Source organism: Rhinolophus ferrumequinum, chromosome 16 (assembly GCF_004115265.2).
Source record: "Rhinolophus ferrumequinum isolate MPI-CBG mRhiFer1 chromosome 16, mRhiFer1_v1.p, whole genome shotgun sequence".
NCBI classification, from domain to species: Eukaryota; Metazoa; Chordata; class Mammalia; order Chiroptera; family Rhinolophidae; genus Rhinolophus; species Rhinolophus ferrumequinum.
The window spans coordinates 687,652-706,944 of NC_046299.1; the positions used below are offsets into that span (position 1 = coordinate 687,652).

At 58.3% G+C, this 19,293-nt stretch overlaps 1 protein-coding gene across 2 annotated transcripts in view; it reads right to left on the bottom strand.

The window, feature by feature from the left end:
- The window catches only part of INPP5A (inositol polyphosphate-5-phosphatase A), a 163,029-nt gene extending 145,364 nt beyond the window's left edge, over window positions 1-17,665 (bottom strand). Inside the window, exon 1 of one of the 2 annotated variants that reach the window (XM_033130170.1) lies at window positions 17,490-17,665. In XM_033130170.1, the coding sequence (XP_032986061.1) occupies window positions 17,490-17,564 (75 nt within the window). In that variant the 5' untranslated portion in view covers window positions 17,565-17,665. The remainder of the gene's footprint in view (window positions 1-17,489) is intronic. The other variant, XM_033130172.1, reaches the window with a different exon arrangement.
- Between the last annotated feature and the right edge of the window lie 1,628 nt (window positions 17,666-19,293).

Genomic DNA, 19,293 nt, shown 5'->3' on the forward strand with positions numbered 1-19,293 from the left:
TCCCAGCTCTGCGCCTGGCGGCAGCAGGACCCATGCCACCATCCTTCTGTCACTGCAAGTTCCCTGGGCTCCAGCCCCGACTCTGGATGCCAGGAGGCCGTGCCTGGCACCCATCTCAGCAAGGGCAGGGCGTGGGTGTGGGGACAGCAGCTGTCAACGGCCTCCAGGCGGGTCCTCTGCCCAGCAGCAGGCCCCCGGAGGCAGGGTCAGAGACGGCCACTCCTTCCCTGGGCCCCTGAAGCCTGACCCTGGACGCTTCCTAGGAGCCGCCTGTCTTTAAAACTTCCTTTTCTGATTAAACTAGCAAGAGTCATTCTGCCTAGAGCCCTGCACTGACAAACAGCTAATCCCGCCACATCTTCCAGGCCCCACCGTAACAGGGCTGCCCCACTGCTCGCTCTGGCACACAGCCTGGTTAGGTGGGGATGGTGCCACTCCCTGGGGCACACTCCACCCCCGGTGCAGCAGGGCACAGGGCAGAGCTCTCAGTCTTTGGGGGCGGGGAGTCCCCGTAGAACCAGTGAGCACCCCAGATCCTGGACGTGGGTGCCACGCTCACCCTGGGAGCCAAGATTCCGCTCTGCTGAAAGTCCCCCGAGGTGAGGGCCAGGGCACCGCATGTCACCCGGCAGGGTCCAGGGCTGCTGTTGGCAGAAGCCACGCCCACCATGCCAGCCGAGCCCCGAGAATGGCCTGGCGACTGTCAGCTTTCAGCTCAGGCTGCCTTGGATCACCCCCAAGGGCATTCCATGACCTTGACCTTCAGGGGCTCCTGGCAACTCAGCAGCAGCAGGGGGGCCACCAACAGCCTCATAGGGAAAGAAAAAAGTGGGGGACACTGACATGTCAGTGATTCCACAAAACGCTCCATTTCCCCCCAGTTTGTCCTGCTCACACTGGTCCAGACAAAGCCTTGGAGAAGCAGCTTCCTCCTCGGCAGCCACGGAGGCGGCAAGTCAAGGCACCGGGGGCCACACACACGCATGGGGAAGGACCCCAGGGCTGGCGGCCACCGTTGGCCCTCACGGGTTGAGGCAAACTGCCCCGAAGTCAGCAGTGTCCACACGCCCTGGGGGCCAGGACCGGCCGCAGATCACCCTCTGGGATCAGACAGGTAAACTGAGCTTGCGCCGTACAGGTTAATCCAGGGCCAACCAGAGCATCTGGGCTGCGCTGGGGGTGGCTCCACGAGAGCTGAAAAGTGGGAAGTTTCTAAAGAACATCCTTCCCAACTCTGCTCCTGAAGATGGTCCCATGGACTTGCTGGTCTTCCTACTGTTGGTCGCAGGTCAGGAGGAGGCAGCTCGCCCGAGCAAGGGTAGTGTGCTGGCCGGGACACGCTGACCACGTCCCCGCACGCCCAGGGCTCAGTGACGGCATCGGCTCAGAGGAGCGGCCGCTGGAGGCTGCCTCACGCCTGCTGCACATGTATTCAAGCAGCAAAGTCGAGGAACCTGGAGGGGACCCCCACCCGGTGCCTGGTGCCCAGAGGAGACAGCCCAGAAGCGTGGTCGTACAGGAGAGGACACCCAAAATCAGGGCCACACGCCACTGTGCCCACACAGGTGATTGAGGAGAAGTGCAGCTACATCGGCCTGTCGCCAAAATGCAGTCTCTGCTCAGGAACAAGTGGGAGGAAAGTTCGGGGTTGATCAAAAACAAGGAGAAATAAGGCGAAAGACAGAGAATGAAATTCCTTCACCAAAGGTTACAGCAGTGACGTGATTTTCAGGAAAACCTTCTGTCCAATTTTATTCTCAATGCAGCCAATACAAAAAGTAGGAAAAACAGCAGAGAAAAATAAATGAAACCCAAAGTTGGTCCTTTAAAAACAAAACTGACAAACCTGTCGCTAGACTGACAAAAAACAGCAGCCTCCAATTACTGAAACTGGGAATAAAAGAGCGAGCATCACCACCAACCTCACACACAGAACGCGCTGGACCACAGTGGCCAACTGGGTAACCTGGACGAGACACACACTTCCAAAACTAACTCAGAGGAAATGGGACATCTGAATAGACCTGCAGCAAATAAAAACAGTAGGAATAACTTAAACAAAAGAAGCGCAAGACTTTTTTTTTGCCTTGCAAGATGTTTTTGAGCCTACAAACATCATTGAAAGAAATTAAAGTGGATCAAAATAAATGAGACGTCCTGGACTAGAAGGCGTAATGTGCAATCCCTGTGGGAGTCCCAGCGGTACCCCCTGGGGGTTGACAAGCTAATCCTAGAAACCACGTGGAGATGGAAGGGACAACAGCCCCAACAATCTTGAACAAGAACAAAGCTGGAGGACTCCCACGTCCTGATGTCAAAACTTACTACAAAGCTACAGTCATTGAGAGAGAGGTGCTGTCACAGCACAGACGTACAGATCACGGGGACGGGACTGAGAGTCCAGGGCAAACCTGGGTGTTTCTAACCAGGGCCCAACAGTTCCGTGTGGGAACAACAATCTTTTCCACAAGCACGCTGGGACAACCAGAGCCTCATCCCAGGAGACAGCATCCTACCTCACACCATACATAAAAGTTAGAACAGAGCGAAGACCGAAATGTAAGAGCTAAAACCATGTCTCAGGAGAAAAGACACGGCTAAATCTTTGTGACCTTGGATGAGGCCCTGGGTTCTCAGATACGCTCTCTGAAGCAGACCCAAAAAAAGTAGATGAAGTGGACTTTATCAAAATTTAAAATGTCTGTGCTTCAAAGGATACTATCGAGAGTGTGAACACACAGAATGGGAGAAAATATTTGAAAATCATCATCTGACAAAAACCTAGTACCCAGAACATATAAAGAAAACTTCAACAATGTTTCTTAAATTCAAATGGGCAAAGAATCTGAATACACCTTTTCCAAAGGAGATGTATGGATGCTCCAAGCAAATGGAAGACGCTCACAGCATCAGCGTCTACTGTCCGGGCCGTGGGGAGACTGGCACCCCCGCCACGGCTGGTGGGAACGCCAAACAGTGCGGCCACTTTGGAACACAGTCTGGCAGGTCCTCAAAAGAGAAACAGTGACCATGTGACCCAGCAATTCCGCTCCCAGGGACGTGCCCAAGGGAAGGCTCACACAGAACTGTCCCCAGGTGCCCACAGCAGCACTGGTCCTAATAGCCAGATGTCCATCCCTGAGAGCGGACAAGCACAGCGTGGCCCACCCACCGAGACCACGTTCAGGCAGAGGAAGGAATGGAGTCTGAGAGCCAACACGGACGAGCCGCAAGCCGCTGGGTGAAGGCGTCAGACACACAGGACGCATGCTGGTTCCATCTTTTACGAGACATCAGGACAGGCAAATCCATCAAGGCAGGAGGCAGGCTGGTGACTGCCAGGGTTTGTGGGGCAGGAGGAATGGAGAGTGAGTGCTAAGGGTACTGGTGTCTTTTAGGGGAGGTGAGAATATGCTGGAATTGGACGGGTTCGACTGCAAAACCTTGTGAATATACGTACGAAACACTGAACTGTACAAACTAAAAGAGTGAATCGCACGGTATCTGAATTTCGTCTCAAGTTTTAAATCAGTGCAGCCAGTGCAGACTTCCAAATGGAATGCCTTGCTGTCCAGGGCGGGCCCTCGTTCGGGGCCCTAGGGGAAGGTGCCGGACGGAGGGCCGAGTCAGCCCCGTGACAGCCGTGCCAACGCCAGACGCGCCGTCCCACACGTGGTGACAGGTACTTCCTCCCAGCCCAGAAGGTACTTCTCCCCCTACTTATACCACTGCAGCAGTTCGGAATCAGAAGACCACGCAACAGCGAGAGGAAGGGGACTCGTGAAGGCACCAGGGTGTGGCCAGCACAGGGGCCCACAGAAATGCACACCTGCCGGCCAGGCTGCTTCTTCTACCAGCTGAAGTCTCAGTGGCCACGTGCGCGTTGAGTCACCACTGAACTTTTCATGCATGGCAGGCGAGGACCCGCTAACTTTCCAGTGACAGCAAGTGTGTGGGAAGAGTATGGGCTGCCTGTAAGCAGGGAGGAATCCTGGGGCCCTGGGGGGTTCTGCCCAGCCTGGCCGGGCCCCCAGGATGGCGGCTGGGCAGTGGCTACAACGTTCTTAACAGAGACCTGGAGTGAAAGGCCCCTTTTAGGCTGTGACCCTGCGCACACCCATCTGTGTCAGACAACTGACATGGCACCAGAGCCCCGGGCGGCCCTCCCCTCCTGGCAGCCACTCTCGCTCTCACTCACATCTTAACTGAAGCGTGGTCTGACCCACAACGATGATCCCACGAGCCGTCACGGCCTGCGCCATGGTCACCTCAACTAAGGAGCTGACAGTAACCTGGAACCCTCACTCCACACCCGGACTCCGAGGAGAGGCTCTTCCCGGGGAGCCGGGGGGGGGTGTGCTTGCTCGCAGCAGGGCCGCCGTCCCAGGGTACCTGGCCCGAGCACTGGCCACCGACCAGGCGACCAGGGACAGAAGTTTGCGGCGTTACACCACAGCTCTGCACTGGCTAAGGCTGCCCAGGGCTCAGCTGAGGATGTCTGCACATAAGAAACAGAACCGCCCACAGACCAAGTGAGGACCACCGGCCATCTCAGGAGGGAAGGCTGGCCGGACCTCTGGTATCAGGGCACATGGAAGAAAAGACGCATGGGGTGTGCACACGCTGAGCCACAGAACAGACGGCTCGGTCGGGAGCCCTGGCACACAGCTCCCTGCGCAGACACGTGAACGCAGCCCTGAGAAGGTCCAGGACCCTGCAACAGTGTCAGAGGACCCAAATGGAGCCCTTCTGCAAACCCTGTGATTAGTCATGTCCTTACCAAAATAGATCTAGTGATAACTTAGATACAAGATCTGTAAGGACTGCACAAGTCTAAAATAAAAGTCCTAGAAACGCCAAGAAAAAAGTCTCAAAAATGATACTACAAGTAACCAGGTAAATGCAAATTACATGACAACAGGTGTCATGCTACATCCACCTGAGTGGCCACACTCAAAGTCTGAACTCTCCAAAGTAGTAGAGACGCAGAATAGCCAATGGGTGTCTACGTGTGTGCTGTACACGTAAAGACGTCAGATGAGGTGCACACAGATGTGGGACCCCACGTACGTGACTCTGCTCGGTCACACTGGACAGCAGCTTGCACCAGCCCGAGGGAGCCTGTTCTCCAACAGGCACCCAGGGATTCCGTCTACGTGCCCGGGAGGTGAGTGGAGGGCTTGGGGCTCAGCACTTGTGACAGCAAGAAGCGCTTGTCACTGCCATCGGTGTTCCGTGAAGACGTTTCAGCATGATCACTCAGGGGCGGAATGGCCACAGCAGAGGGGCGGAATGGCCACAGCAGAGAAAATGCCAAGTAAATCTCACAGTGTGAGGGGGAGACAGAAAACACAGGACAGGAGAGGGTGACTGGCGCATGAGCGCGCTGCTGGTGGGATCTATGGATTTAGTGACCTCAGCACAGGGGACGCAGCAGCCTGCATGGGACAAGGACGGGCTGCTCCGGGGCTCCCTGTGCTCCAGGATGCCCGGACGCTGAGACAGACGTGTGCATGCAGGGCACTGCTTCCCATTCGGGGCAGAGCAGACCCAGCACATGCATGCGGGCCTGGCAGCCACACAGGGGCCCAGCCAACGTCACCCGACTTAGGAACCGGACTTTCTTCAGGAAAAGCAACAAGCTGTTGGAGTCAAGTTCCAGGAGGTAAGTGCGTGTTTGTTCTCTTACAAAATGTGAGAACTTGGCGCCTCACCGTCGCCCAGATCCCGAAAGCAGCCACTCTCGAACGCTGACGGCACCTGCTGTGCCTGTGCTGGCTGCGTTCAAGTTCAAATGCCACGCAGAACACGGCCGAGGCCCCCACAGGCTTTGTGGGTCCCTCACGTGATTTTCTCATTATAGGAAACTGTAATTATCAAGGTTATCAAGGTTCACAAACCTCAGTATTCTCCCAGAAACGAGGATAAATGTTGAACTTTCTCCCCAAGTGGGATTTTATTGTATTAAAGAACAGAGATGGCAGGTACACATGCTGGTGCTTCTGAGGTTGTCGTCCGCGGCTCCTGGGAGGTGCTCCACAGCGGACCCCTCTCAAGTGCCATGCCGGGCACCTCGGGGTACACCCCCAGCACCCATCCTCTCTGACTGCGTTTCCCTGAGGGGCTCTGGGTTCCTCCCCCGATGCCTGGCCCCAGCCCCCTCTTCCCCTTCCGGTCTGACTCACTGATCAGCATAGCAGGTCCGGAGGCCCGAGCGAGCGTGCAGGAGGGAGCTGGCCATCTGGGCCCACACCCGAGGGGGACAAGGGCAGGACCCCAAAGCTCAATGCATCTTTCCCAAGGCTGCAGAAGTGGGGTCCTCAGTGGCACCCCCAGTGTGCCACAGGACAGGGGTTCGAGCACAGTCGGCTTCCACCCCGCCCACGCTGGCCACACAGCTTCCCAAGCAGGCCCGGCTCCACTTCCTGCCTCTGCTCCTGCCCGGAACTGACCCCAGTGGCCACCCCTTCCTTACGTCTCTGGTAGCCCCCATGCGCTAAAACCTTTGGGCTCCGGCCCTGGCCGCTTGCTCTAAGAGGCCATCTGTGGTCTCCATACCCAGGGCACCTCTCAGTGTCCTAAGGCACCCTCAGGTCCGTCTCCTGCTGTGCCAGGCTGCCCAGGTGCAAGGGCCCCTCTGTCCTGAAGGTGGGCTGTGCCTCATCTCGGGGAGACCAGGAGAGCAGGAGCCCCTACCTCGGAGGGGTACAGTCCTGAGGACGTGCAAGGCACCTGGGACCACAGCTCTGGTCTGCCAGCTCCTGGGGCTGTCCAGGGCCCCACTCCTTGTACCCCCAGCATGGCCTTCATGAAAGTGCCCTCCCCAGACTCCCAGGATGCCCCTCCCAGACCCCTGGCCTCAGCCCAGGCCCCTCCCTGCTGTCTGCTTTTGCCCGTGACATCGCCTCCTCTCCAGGCTTATCCTGCAGACCCTCTGTCTTAGACCAAGACTGACGAGGGAGGCATGGGAGCAGGGAAGGCAGCACATACAGAGTCTCGAGGCCTCCCCCAGGGGCCTGCTCCCAGCGCGAGGCCGCTGTGCCAGCCAATTTAGAGAGTGGTACTGGGAGTACGGTATCGGGAGGCTCCAGAGTGCTGCCTGCTGTGCCTCCAGCTCCTGAAAGGAGCCCTGCTCCAAGAAGGCACTCACTAAATATGAGTGGATGGGAAGCCCAAGGCCACCGGGACGAGATAGCAACAGTCCCTAAAAATGAGCTTTCCTGGCCCCTCGTCACACACACACCTGCAGACACTGCCAAGGCTGAACCTGGCCAGCACAGCAGAACCCCCTGAAGCCTGGAGGCTGGGAAAGGGGGGCCCACCAGGCTGGTCTGCATGGAGCTCCAACCCCCTGCCTCAAGAACTCCCCTCTAACAGCCCCAAGTGTCCCCCAGGGTGACATGTGTAAGGACAGAGCTCTGCAGGGGTTCAGAAACATAGATGGTCCCCACCTGGTCCTGGTGACCATCTCAGACAGTCATCAAATTGGCCACCGGGAACTGCTTTTGTTTCTAGCTTGGTCAGTCTCCACTGCTCACCCCGTCTGCTCGCAGCATTAATAGCTCATACACACGCACACACACACAATGCACACATGCACACACACGCACACCAGATGCACGTGCACATGAGCACACACGCACATACAATGCACACACCGCAGGCACACGTGTGCACATGCACACACACACGCAGCCCAGCCTCCCCTCTCCCACCTGGACTATGCACAGTGTCTGCCGCCTGAGTGCAGCACCAAGAGTAAAGACAGCGTTACAGCAAAAACAGGAAGTTGCAACAGATCTGAAAAACCGTAACAGTGATGAAGGAGAAAATAAAAGCACCACGTGTGTCCCCACAAATTTGTTTGTTACTTGAGCAGATGTCATACTTAACATAATGACTCTATCTGAAAGTAAGCCCCAGGTGACCCCAAATCGCCCCAAATCACAACACGGCAAACAGATGGTGCTCTGTGCTCAGGTGTTATACGTTTGCTAAACTGGACAGAGCAAGTACCCACTGGTGCTCCCCAGTTCAGCCTGGGACCCAGAACAGGTGCAGGGCACCAGGAGGCATCTTTGGGCAAACCAGGGTCAGTGGGTCTGTGTGCACCTTCCCCTCCCAGCTGCTGTCAGGCTCCGAGGACGCTGCAGAAGGAGGCCTCCTGAGAGTTGGAGAAACCAGTTCTCGGTCCACACACACAGGTTCACCCACGGGGTCAGAGCTCCCGACCCGACTCCCCACTCTCGCCACTTACAGAGCCAGCAGGTACCCACCAACGGCCACCCAAAGGCCTAAGGAGGCAGGGCAGGGTGCTCGGAGCTGGGGTCCGTGCTGGGGTCGGGGCGCTGCCCCCACACACATCCTCAGGACCCCATCGTCCTTCATCTGCTCTGTGGACCCTGAGACGAATGAGCACTGTGGCTGATGAAGCTACGGCCCAACGGGACCCGGCACAGCCCCTTCCAAACAGGCAGCCCCACCCCCAAGGATGGCCAGGCCCAACAGGGGAGGGCCACGTGCCCAAAAGTCTCCCTGAAGGCCACCTGCCATGGGGACCAGCAGTGGGGGTGAAGAAATGACCATCGGCTGTGGAAGAAACAGTCCCTGAGATGCCAAATCCGATGGCGACAGCTGGAGGCCAGGCCTGGCCAGCGAGCACGGCCTCTTGAGCCTGAACGCCTGTCACCTCCATGGTCACGAGAGGTAAAACGTTTTCCCTAAATGAAGAAACAGGACCCAAGTAGTGCCTGCTCTTGTTCTTCTACTATGAAGTCGCTGGGAGCAGCGGGTCTGACACCTGCCCTCCCTCATCCTGTGATGGCATCGTCCTCACCAGATGACAGCCCAGACCAGGACAGCCACATGCCTCTCTGGAAGGTGACAGACCTGCTGGCCCTGCAAGGCTGAACTTCCCATCCTGTGCAACTTCAGGAACACAGCTGCGAATTCACAGATACTCTGCACGCACTGGCCAGGTGAGTGCACTATGGGACAACCACCCCACGGCAGCAGGACTCCCGGAGGTGCCTGTGAGCCCCGGACCAAGCTCACAGCCACAAGACACCCAGGAGGAAAGGCAAGTGGGAGGGCGTGGGGACAGCCCAGTGAGGAGGCCGTCATACCCAGTGGCTGGGAGGAGAGAGCTCCCCTGCGAGGAACTCTGTGCCCCAATCACGGTTGGTGTCCAGCCGTCCAGGGCCATGGATACCCAAGTCCCTTCCAGGGAGCCCTGCCTGCCACTGCCCTCTGGTAAGGACCGATACCGCCAGAGGGATCCACACCTCTCCCCACTGTGTGGAGGACTGAACGCCCCTTCCCCACGCTCTGACAGGTGGTCTGTGGACCTGGACACAATAGGGCTCAAAGTTCTTTCGATTCCCTATAGCTGTGTCCACTCTGCGCCCACACCCACCCAGACCCACAGATCCCACCCCGCTGCTGTGGGCCAGAGGCCAGCACACCTGAATGGGACATCATGTGATGAGAGCCACATCAGCAGTGAAGACTAATGTGACAAAGGCACAAAGCTTGTCATCAGTTCAGGATGGGGAAGCAGAAACCGCTACACAGAGCTGGTGACAGTGAGCTATCCCCGGAAAAGAGGGTAAAACCCTGGCTGTCTGAGGAAGGGGTTCCCAGACAAGAGCGGCTTGGGCACAAGTATAGAGATGGGACCGCGCCTCCTGTCCAGCCACAGAGGGCCTGGCATCACTATAGATGCCGGGTGGGACTCGACAAGACCATGCCATCGGCCACAGACAAGGAAAGCCCGCGCTCAGGGGCAGCTGATGGACCACCCCGGCAGCCTGAGCACAAGTGAGCACGAGGCTCCCACTTCAAGGAGGCCCTCGGCCGGGAAGCGGGGCACAGAGACCCTGCAAGGGAGGGGACCAGGCTACCTGACATCACCAACGCCACACACCTGCCTGGGCATCCATTCCTTCCAGTACCTACTACAGCCATCGTGCCAGGTGTCATTCCTGCCCTCCTGTTACGCAGACTGCAAGAGGGATCATACGTGATAAAAGGCAGAGCTGAGCCCAGCATGCACACTTTCCTGTGTCACTAAAGGTCCCCACAGACCCTGAAGTGTGGCCTCGCACTGGGCGTTCAAGGCGGAGCTCCCCTCCACCGAGCTGTGGGCCCGAGCCGTGCCTCTTGCTTTTACATCTCCCTCCGCTTCTAGAATAACTGCTGAGAGGTGGGGCAGAAAGGCGGGCTGTCCTAGCCCAGGCCAGAAAGCCTTGAAACCAGAGCCAGGCCTGGCCCCCGCCAAGGGGAAAACAGCGCCCCCAACCTCCAGGTACAGTCCCAGACACCAGCTCCCAAGCTCGCGTCCAGGCCAGATGAGCCAGGAAGGCCTGCTGGACAGGAAGTGACCAGGGCCCGCGTGCAGACAGAGGAGGGGGCAGATTTAGTGTGGGCTTCACGGTGCCAGGGTGGTGCCGACGGGCAGTGCAGACAGCAGTGCAGATGGCAGGGCAGATGGGTGGTGCCAATGGCAATACAGATGGGCAGAGCAGATGCGGTGCAGACAGAGGCAGGAGCTCGGGGAAAGCTAACGCAACCAACAGGGCATTCTGCTCAGACTGGGAGGGAATGCAGCCTGCAGTCCCCTCCCCACGCCCAAGAGGGTTCCTAGGCCTTGTCAGGACCTTGACGACCTGAAAAGACAAGCCCAAGGTCACGATGACCCACAAGTAACAGGCTGGCCCCAAGCCCGTGCTCCCACAGATGAAGTGGATGTCTCATCTGATCCTGACCTCCTTCGGGGACCCGGGCCAGCTCCACATAACCTCAGGTCACGTGCACACACTGCACGGCCACACAGGTGGCGCCACTCCAGCCTGGCATGTTCTGCTCGCCTCCTCCCTGTGTGGAGCCCTTAGGCCCCTTCCACATGTGCCATTTCCATCTCCCAAAACAAACCTTGTAAATTCAAATTTTACAGTTTAGAAAACAGTGCCGGCAGCCTCGGAGCGCCCGTCACCGGAGGCAGGGGCAGCAGTGAGTAAAGCACCTGGAAGATCGCGGAAGTCCCGACCGAGAGGCTTTCCCCAAACGGAGGTCCGTGTGTGACACCACCCGTGTGAGTGTGGCCCAGCCCTCCGCAGACTGACGAGGCACAGGGAACCCCAAGGCCTATGGAAACACGGGCTACCCGAAATCTTCGAACTTCGGGTTCACGTGAAGCACCCATCACATGGTGACATTCCTGGACTGATCTTCTCACCTCCTGCAGAAAGCCAGGGGCCTCGGTGCTGCTTCCACGTTTTAGATACAACTGGGGAGCTGGTGCTTTATCCTCACTCCTCGTTAAACTCTCCTCAGCAGCTCTGCCAGGATGCGTGTGACTCGGAGCTCTCCCACGAGCTCCAGACCACTCTGGGAGCAGACTTGCCCTCCTGAGGAGAGGAGTTCAGTGTCTAGACACTCCCCCAGTTCAAAAACACTGACATCGCATCTGCTTCCCCCCAAACAAGGAGGTCCCTGGAGGGGTCTGAGCCTCCCGAGTTCTCTGAAATCACTCTGCAGAGAGTAGGGGACCCTGTAGGCCAGGCCGGGAGCTGCCCTCACAGCAGAGGCTGACACCCCAAACAAGGAAGCATACTGCGGAGCCCCCTCCTGGAGGCCTGGCCAGCCAGGAACTGGACCTGGAATCCCTGACCCAGCTCCTCATGCCACAGTCTCTGGAGATTGTCACAACAGGAAGTCCCAAGTGCCCCAATTCACTGCAGCGGCCACAGAAGTACGATGCAAAAGTCACCTTCAGTTCACCTCTCAGGACCCACTATCCTTCTCCCTGAGCTCACTCACGTCGGAAGGGCTCGCACATCAGCACAGGGAGGGCAGGGCTGTGTCCCGAGAAGTGATGGCCAATGGGTGGCTGAGACACTGCTCTGACCGGCCTCCCACCCAGCCCTGTGTGGACCCCCCACCGACTGGACCCCATTCCTGGAACAGGCCACCTCGAACAGGAGACCCCCTGCCACCCGCCGGTCCTCCAGCCCCGGCAGAGGCTGAGGCGGTCAGTCAACCTTTAAGAAGCCATCACCATATAGTCCCTTAGTGAGCCCTGCCGCGCCCCCAGGCAGCCACCCCCTCCATCATGCCCTCTCCCACTCCCGGGTCAGTGGGCTCCATCAGGGCAACCCGCCGCAGGCAGGCCTGGTCCGATTTCTGTCACTTCCGAATCCCCCAGGCAAAGGCGTCTTCCCCGAAACCTGGCCAAGGCTACCGCAGGTGGACGCCAGGGGCAGTGCGGGCCCTCCCTCTCCCCTGTCCCCTCCCCCAGGAAAGGCTGGACGTCCACTGCAGGCCATGTGCTCATGGGGTGCACTGGGAGGGCATGCAGGCCCCAAACTCAAGTGGAGGGACTTTCTTGGGGCGTGCCACCATGGCATGACTTCTCGGAGTCACCCAGGCTGAGAAACGGTAGATGTGTCACTGTTCTCCAGGGATGTCCAGCAGAATGACCCGCAGGGCTCACTTCACTGCAGTCAAACAAGCAAAATATTTAATACTTTAAATCGAAGAAGGACCTCCCCCACTAGTAATGTAAACCCTCCCACAGCGGCTGGAGAACCGATAAAAACAGGAAACCCCGCAGATGAAAATGTGAGCTCTCGGAGGCCAGCTGACAGTGACAGACAGCATGGCGGTGACATACAGGACATGGGGCAGTAGGACCAGGGGGCAAGTATGGCTGCAAACAGGTCACCACCATGTTGCTTTCTAATTCCAGCCACATGAAAGGCGGGCATGGCGTGATGCTTGTGGAGGGCGGGAGGAGGTGTGCAGGGTGTACCCGTGGTTTCCTGAGGTGGAGGAAACAGCACCCAACCGTGCCCGGCTCAGGACCCCCGGCTTATTTGATCCTACCACCGTGGGGAGGGGCGGGTCCCCATCTACAAACAGCCCCAAACTCGGGCAAACAGACTACATTCCCCAGAGAAAACATACTGAGATCTCAGGCCCGAGGCGGCAACGCTGAATAGAAGACTGCTGGGACCGCTCCAGTGACGGCCAACCCCATGGGACAAGTGGCCAGGAGAGCACGGTGGGGAGGGCGCCTGTGAAGAGCACAACTGGCCAGCCGCCCCCCTCCCCCCCCACACACACACACACCCCAGAGTCGCTTAGGGCCTGTGTAGACAGCGGAGACCACTGCTTCCCCATCTCTGAAGAGAGCTCTGCCCCGCTTCAGGGAAGGGGCCTGTGCCCTGGGCTTTCCCAGGTGACAGCACTGCACGCTGGGCTCGGGCCTGGCCTGGGGGTCCTCCCTGCCTCCTGGGTGTCCACATAGAGAAGGTACTGGAATTCCCGAGTCTCGGTGAGCTCCCCAGGAGGTAAGTGTGTCTGGAGAAGGGAGGTGAGGTGAGGATGAGCGCCCACTGCAAGGCGTCCAGGCAGCCAAGGGAAGAGTTGTTGAAAAAAGACAGATAAGAAGAGCTGGGAGGAGGTGGAGACACGGGAGCCTGGGACAGGCCAGGGGCCCTGCAAAGAGGCAGCCACTGCGGGGAACAGGCAGCTCTCCTCAGAAGCTCAACATGGCGTCCCCAACCCCTGCAGTCACCCTCCCAGGTATGTGCCCAGGTGTCCACAGGACGCACACAGCAGCAGGGTCCCGAACAGAAGGCGCCACCACGGAGGGCGGGTGACAAACACCGGGTGTCCAGGCAGGGGACTCGTTCAGTCCTAAACAGGAATGCAGTGCTGACACATGCTACAGCACGGTGAGCTCAGAAAACAGGCCACATATATGATGCCATTTGTGTGAAACATCCAGGATAGGCAAATCCTTAGGGACACACAGGGGACTGGCGATTATCAGGGCTGGGGGCTTCGGGGGAGATGGAGAGAATGGGGAGGGAGGCTGCCAAGACACACAGAGTTTCTTGGTCAGGTACAAAAAACACCCTAAGACTGGCTGGGGGTAGTTGCACGACCCCGAATGCACTAACACTGGGCCGGATGCTTTACCTACATGGTGAAGTGTATGGCGTGTGACTGCTGGCTCGGTAAAGCCATCACTAAACAAAACTCCCTGAAGAAGCAGAGGACCCAGCCATTAGAGGCCGTGCAGAGCAAGTGAGGAGGACGGGAACGGGTCGCTGCCCTCCAGCCCAAGGCCCCGGTGGACCCGCCGGGTCCGGACACAGAGGGCTGGGGGGAGAGGGCTGACGGTGGCCAGCAGAGAGCACCCTGCAGACAGCGTGCACTGCAAAAGTGAGGGAGCCCCGCAGCAGCCGGAGGGCCACATGGGGTTCAGGGAGCTCTTGAAGTGGGACTCAACGAGGGCAAACTGATGGTGCAGGACGGAGGGGGACAAGTGCCTGAGGCGCTGGCCACCAGTGGACACCTGTGAGGATCGTTAGCAGAGCCCACCGGCCTGCCACCCCCGGGTAGAGGGCTGCTCAGGGGCTGACCAAGCAAAAAGGGAAGCCAGCTCAAAAGTGACATTTAGTTCCGAGTACAGCACAGGACAAAGGCAGAGTGAGCTGTGCTCTCAGAAGCCTGAGGCCGGGCTAGGTCTCCTTCCCAAGAAACAGCCTTACCACGTAAGGGTGGGACTGGCTCCAAAACGTGGCCTGGGAGAAGTCACCTCTCAGCTCATTCTTAGCGAAAATGTCGAGAGCCTAAAGCTGGAAAGCTTACTTGTCAAAAACCCAGCCATCTCAAGCAAAACAATTAGGTATGTAGCCCTGCCACCCCCTTCCAGGCAAAGGGTAGTGACAGCAGGAGTCTGATGAGAGTTACAGAACAGCCACAGGGCTCTCTGGGGGGACTACGACCCTGGATGTCACAGGCACCCCCAGCCTGGGAGATGGTCGTGTGGGTCCGGGAAGGGCACAGCTCGGACAGAGATCCTAGAGTGAGAGCCCAGGAGACCCAGTCAGAGGCTCACTCATCACAGTTATGTTCGTCATAGCACAACACAGTGAGCTCCCTTTGCTGGCCTCACTGTCTCCTGAGTAAACGGGGGCACCTTCCAGAGGGTGTATGAGGCGGGATGACGTCACTGTTCTGACAGCTAGTGCAACTTTCTCAGGTCCTACCTACCAGTGGGATAAGTACTGGTAGTCATAACCCTCAAAACCAGTAACTCTTTGGGGTTCTCCATAATTTTTAGAACGTAAGAGGGAAAACTTTGAGAACCAGTGTGTTGCACGTATTTACCACACCCTCGTCGCTGACGTCACAGAGTGGGGAGCAACCTGAGGGGCCCTCCTTGGGGACTCTTGTGGCCCGAGCACTCTGTGGACACCACAGAGCCAGGAGTGCTGACGAGGTGAGAGCAGCCTGCAACACAACGTGCTCTGTGGATCGCAGGACGTTGGGGCCAAGCCAAGGTGAAAGTCTGCACCAGGGGCCACCTGCGGTTGGCGACCAGGTAACAAGGGAGCACCACAAGGCTACAAAAGCAGAAACACATCACCCAGCACCCTGCACAAGAGCAAAACGGTGTCTTCACAGCACGGCGCGTCGGTTTCTAACTCAGACACCCCTTCTCCTCAGATCCGTACCCCTCCAGGGACAGGCCGATGCCCTTGTTTTCTGACACGGAAACCGGGCAGAAAGAATCCCTCCCCAGGCCTCAGCACCGTCTGAAGAGTGTTGGTCAGCATGGCACGTGTCATGCAAAGACAGAGCCACCGAGCAGATCTGAAGCCTCCTATAAACCGAGGAATTACCACTCCTTTCACTCAAGAATTCGCTGTTGTCATTGGCCCGGCTTCTCTCCCACAAGCACACCACCAAATCTCAACCAAGGAAGGCGCCCGGGACACAGGTGCCACCGGTTAACGCCCACGCCTGCTGCTTCCACGCCAATGAAGGATGCTCCTGCCCTCGAGACCAGTCCACACAGTGAGAAACCAATGGGTCACCGGCCGACACCCGCCTAGCCCTTCGATCCAAAGACGGCTTGCAGAATTAACATGTGCCAGATGTGAACATAATGCAAAGTTCCATACAGCCGTTAGGAAAAATGGAAATTCAGAGAGCGTGTTGCTAAACAAAAGTAAATTAGCTTACCCACTTACTTCAGTGTCAACAGAGAGGACTGTGTGTGTGTAGCTGAAACAACAAAAAATGCTAAAACTCAGAATCAAAGATTACTGGAAAGATGCTTGCACAGCACAATTCTTTTCCCTTTGAGACTAAAACGCCCCAGCATGCTTACTTTTCCTGACATTTCTGAGGCTCTGAAGCCACAGCTAACGGATCTGAATCATCCGAGCAAAACCATGGGAGAGTGGCATGTTACTGGAAAGCCGAGAATAGAATGCTAAATATACAGGCACACACCCATACCGGGCACTTTTGAAGAAAAAGATCAAACATGAAACTAGATAAAGTTATCTGTAACAGAGTCAGGGGGAGGTGTCCATCAGGAAAGTGTAACCCATGGCGCTGGAAGTGAAAATAAGAAATGCACAAAAATAGCGCCTACCTTTTATTACTAAAGTCAAACCTAGGCAGTACATGACTGAGCTTACTGAAAACCTCACCCATGGTTGCTGCCGGCAAAGGAAGGATGGGAAGGAGGAAGGACCTCCGTGAATCTAAGTCATGCAGGTATCAGTGGTCCTGGCCAGGAACGGGCCGCACCCACTGCTCACCTGGGAGGGAAGGGGAGGACAGTGCCAGGCTGCCACAGGCTCCATCTGTGTCATCACCCTTTTTCTTAAACAAGCACACCACTTGGAGCTGCATTCTGCTTTATTTAGGTTGGAGTTTAAGTACCAACAGCGGGTGGCACCGCGGCTGAAACGCTGAACTAGGTCAGCCTGGGCCTGCGCCGGGAGCTCCCCGTGCCTGGCCTGGGCTCATCCCCCAAGGGCGGCCTTGGGGGCCTGGGTGGAAGGCCCCTAGAAGGCGAAAGCCTTGGGCAGTCAGCATCCCTTTTCTGACCATAGAGAACCCTCAGCATCTTTTTCCTTAAAGAAGAAGGAAAGTCGTCCAGGGTTTTCAACAAGAAGCCCCTTGTTTGGGAACTAGAGACACTAAGTTACAGGGTAAAGTGAGGTGCCCACAGCTCTGGGCTTAGTCAGCTACAGACAGGGAGGCCGGCAGAGGGGCCAGGGGCCAGGGCCGAGGGTCAGCAGTCAGAGGGCAGAAGTCGGGAGCTGGGTGTGGGGACCAGGGTTCGGAGTGGAGGTTTAGGGGTCAAGAATCCGGGACCAGGTTTGGGGCTCTTGGACTAGGGCGCTGGAGTCTGGCTTTGGGGACCTTGGACAAGGAGCAGGACTGGGGTTCAGAGACCTGAGTTCAGGCGAGGGGTTCAGCCTACGGAGTTCACAGGCTGCAGCTGGGGGACTAGGATTCCAGGGTCCGAGTCCCAGGGTCCTAGGGAGACGGGCTCGGGGCCAGGGTTCAGGGTCGATATCCCAGGGCTCAGAATCGGGTCGGGGTCCGGGGTTCCAGGGCTCGGGCCGGGGTTCAGTGTCCGGGGCCGGGTCCCGCGCCGCCGAGGCACTTACGTCGTCGAAGAGTGAGCCCACGTTGGCCGTGACCAGCAGCACCGCGGTGCTTGGGGCGGCCGCCTTCCCCGCCATCGTGGCCTGGCCGGCCGGCAGGGGTGTCCACGGGCCGCGCGTCAGCTGCGCCGCGGGGCGGCCCCGGGGCGCATCGCGGGCTCGGCGGTTCGGGCCGGGCCTGGCCGGGGTCCGGCCGCGCGCTCGCTCGCTCTGGCTGCTCCGCGGCCCGCGCCCGTCGCTCTCCACCCGCGCCTCACCGCGGCCCGCGCGCAGCCATTAGGAGCGCGGCCGCCAGAGTCCCGCAGCGCCGCCGCCGCCGAGAGCTGAGCGGAGGCCCGCCCCGGGCCCGGGACAGGGCGTGCAGGGGCGGGGCGTGCGCGGGGGCGGGGCCCTGGGAGGCGGGGTCTGAGGGGGCGGGGCTGTCAGGAAGACCTGCGCGGGGCGGGGCGGGGCCCTGAGAGGGCGGGGCTGCTCGGGGCGCTCCTGTGTCAACCTGGGCCGCTTCTTGGCGGCGCTCCTGTCAGTCAGCGGCCGCCCCACCCCACCCTGGCCCGCCCCGCGCCGCGGCTACGCGCTGACTCCGCCCCCCGCGTTGCTATGACGTCACGGCCCGGTTCGGACGGCACCTCTTAAAGGGGCCGCGTGCAGCTCCTAGTCTCCGACCGGGCCACGGCCTCCCTTCCGCGGCTAGTGGTGTGCATTTCCTGCCGAGCTTGGCGGCACCCCCGGAATCGGCGTATGTGTCCCCGCGCCTGCGGGTCTGGACCCTCAGAAGTGGAAGAAAGAAGAGGCCAGGCCGGGGTGGGGAAGGGAAGGCCGGGACTGGGTGGGGCTCAGCGCGGACCGTGCAGCCGGGACGAGGGCACAGGTGGCCGGGGGTGGGGCACAATATGCGCGGCAGGTGGGCAAGGCCCTCCGCTAGGGCGCAGGGGCAGGAGCTGAGGACCCTCTGGCCCATGCACCCAGCGGCCCCTGGAAAGGCCCCAGTTTGTAATGCTGAATGTCCCAACAGCTACATTTGCAAAAGGTAACACTTGCCAAAAGTAACATTAACGATACACTTTATTCAACCCGAGAGATACAAGTATCATTCAACATGTAACCAGCATTTAAACATTATTAGTGCGCTTTTCCACAGCGAGACAATGAACAGTACGGGACACTCGCAGCCCATCTCAGTTGGCATAGCGCCTTTCCAGTGCTCATAGCCACACGTGGCGCGGCTACCCAGCTGGATAGGATCGCTATTTTTGGGTGGAGAGTGGCACAGAAAAGAACAAAGCCCCTGGCACTGGACTCCAGCAAGGCCGGCCTTCAGCTTTTAAGTAAACGGCAGTGCCCAATGGCATCAGGCAATGTGAATGCTGTTCTATTAAAGCAGAGGTTCAGACACCACCTGCTGGGGGGGGGGGCGGGCACTGCTGAGCAGGCTGTGTGGGCCACCTGCCCTCACTAAGGAAGGCACCACCTCTACTTGTCAACCCACCTGAGGGCCCCGCTTACAGCAGCATTTACCCTCAACACCAAAACCCAAAGTCCAATTCAGTCAGCGGATGTGGGCAATGGATTGAGCAGTGTCCCCCTAAAATGCATAGGTTGGGTTGAATCCCCAGCCACCAGTGTGGCTGTACTTGGAGATGGGACGTATAAGGAGGCAATTAAGGTTAAAGGAGGTTATAAAGGTGGGGTCCTTTTCTAATCGCATTAGTGTCCTCATAAGGAGAGATTCCACAGCACTTGTGCGCCCCCCACACTCTCCCACCCCTGGACAGTAGACAAAGGAAAGGTCATGTGAGTACACAGCCAG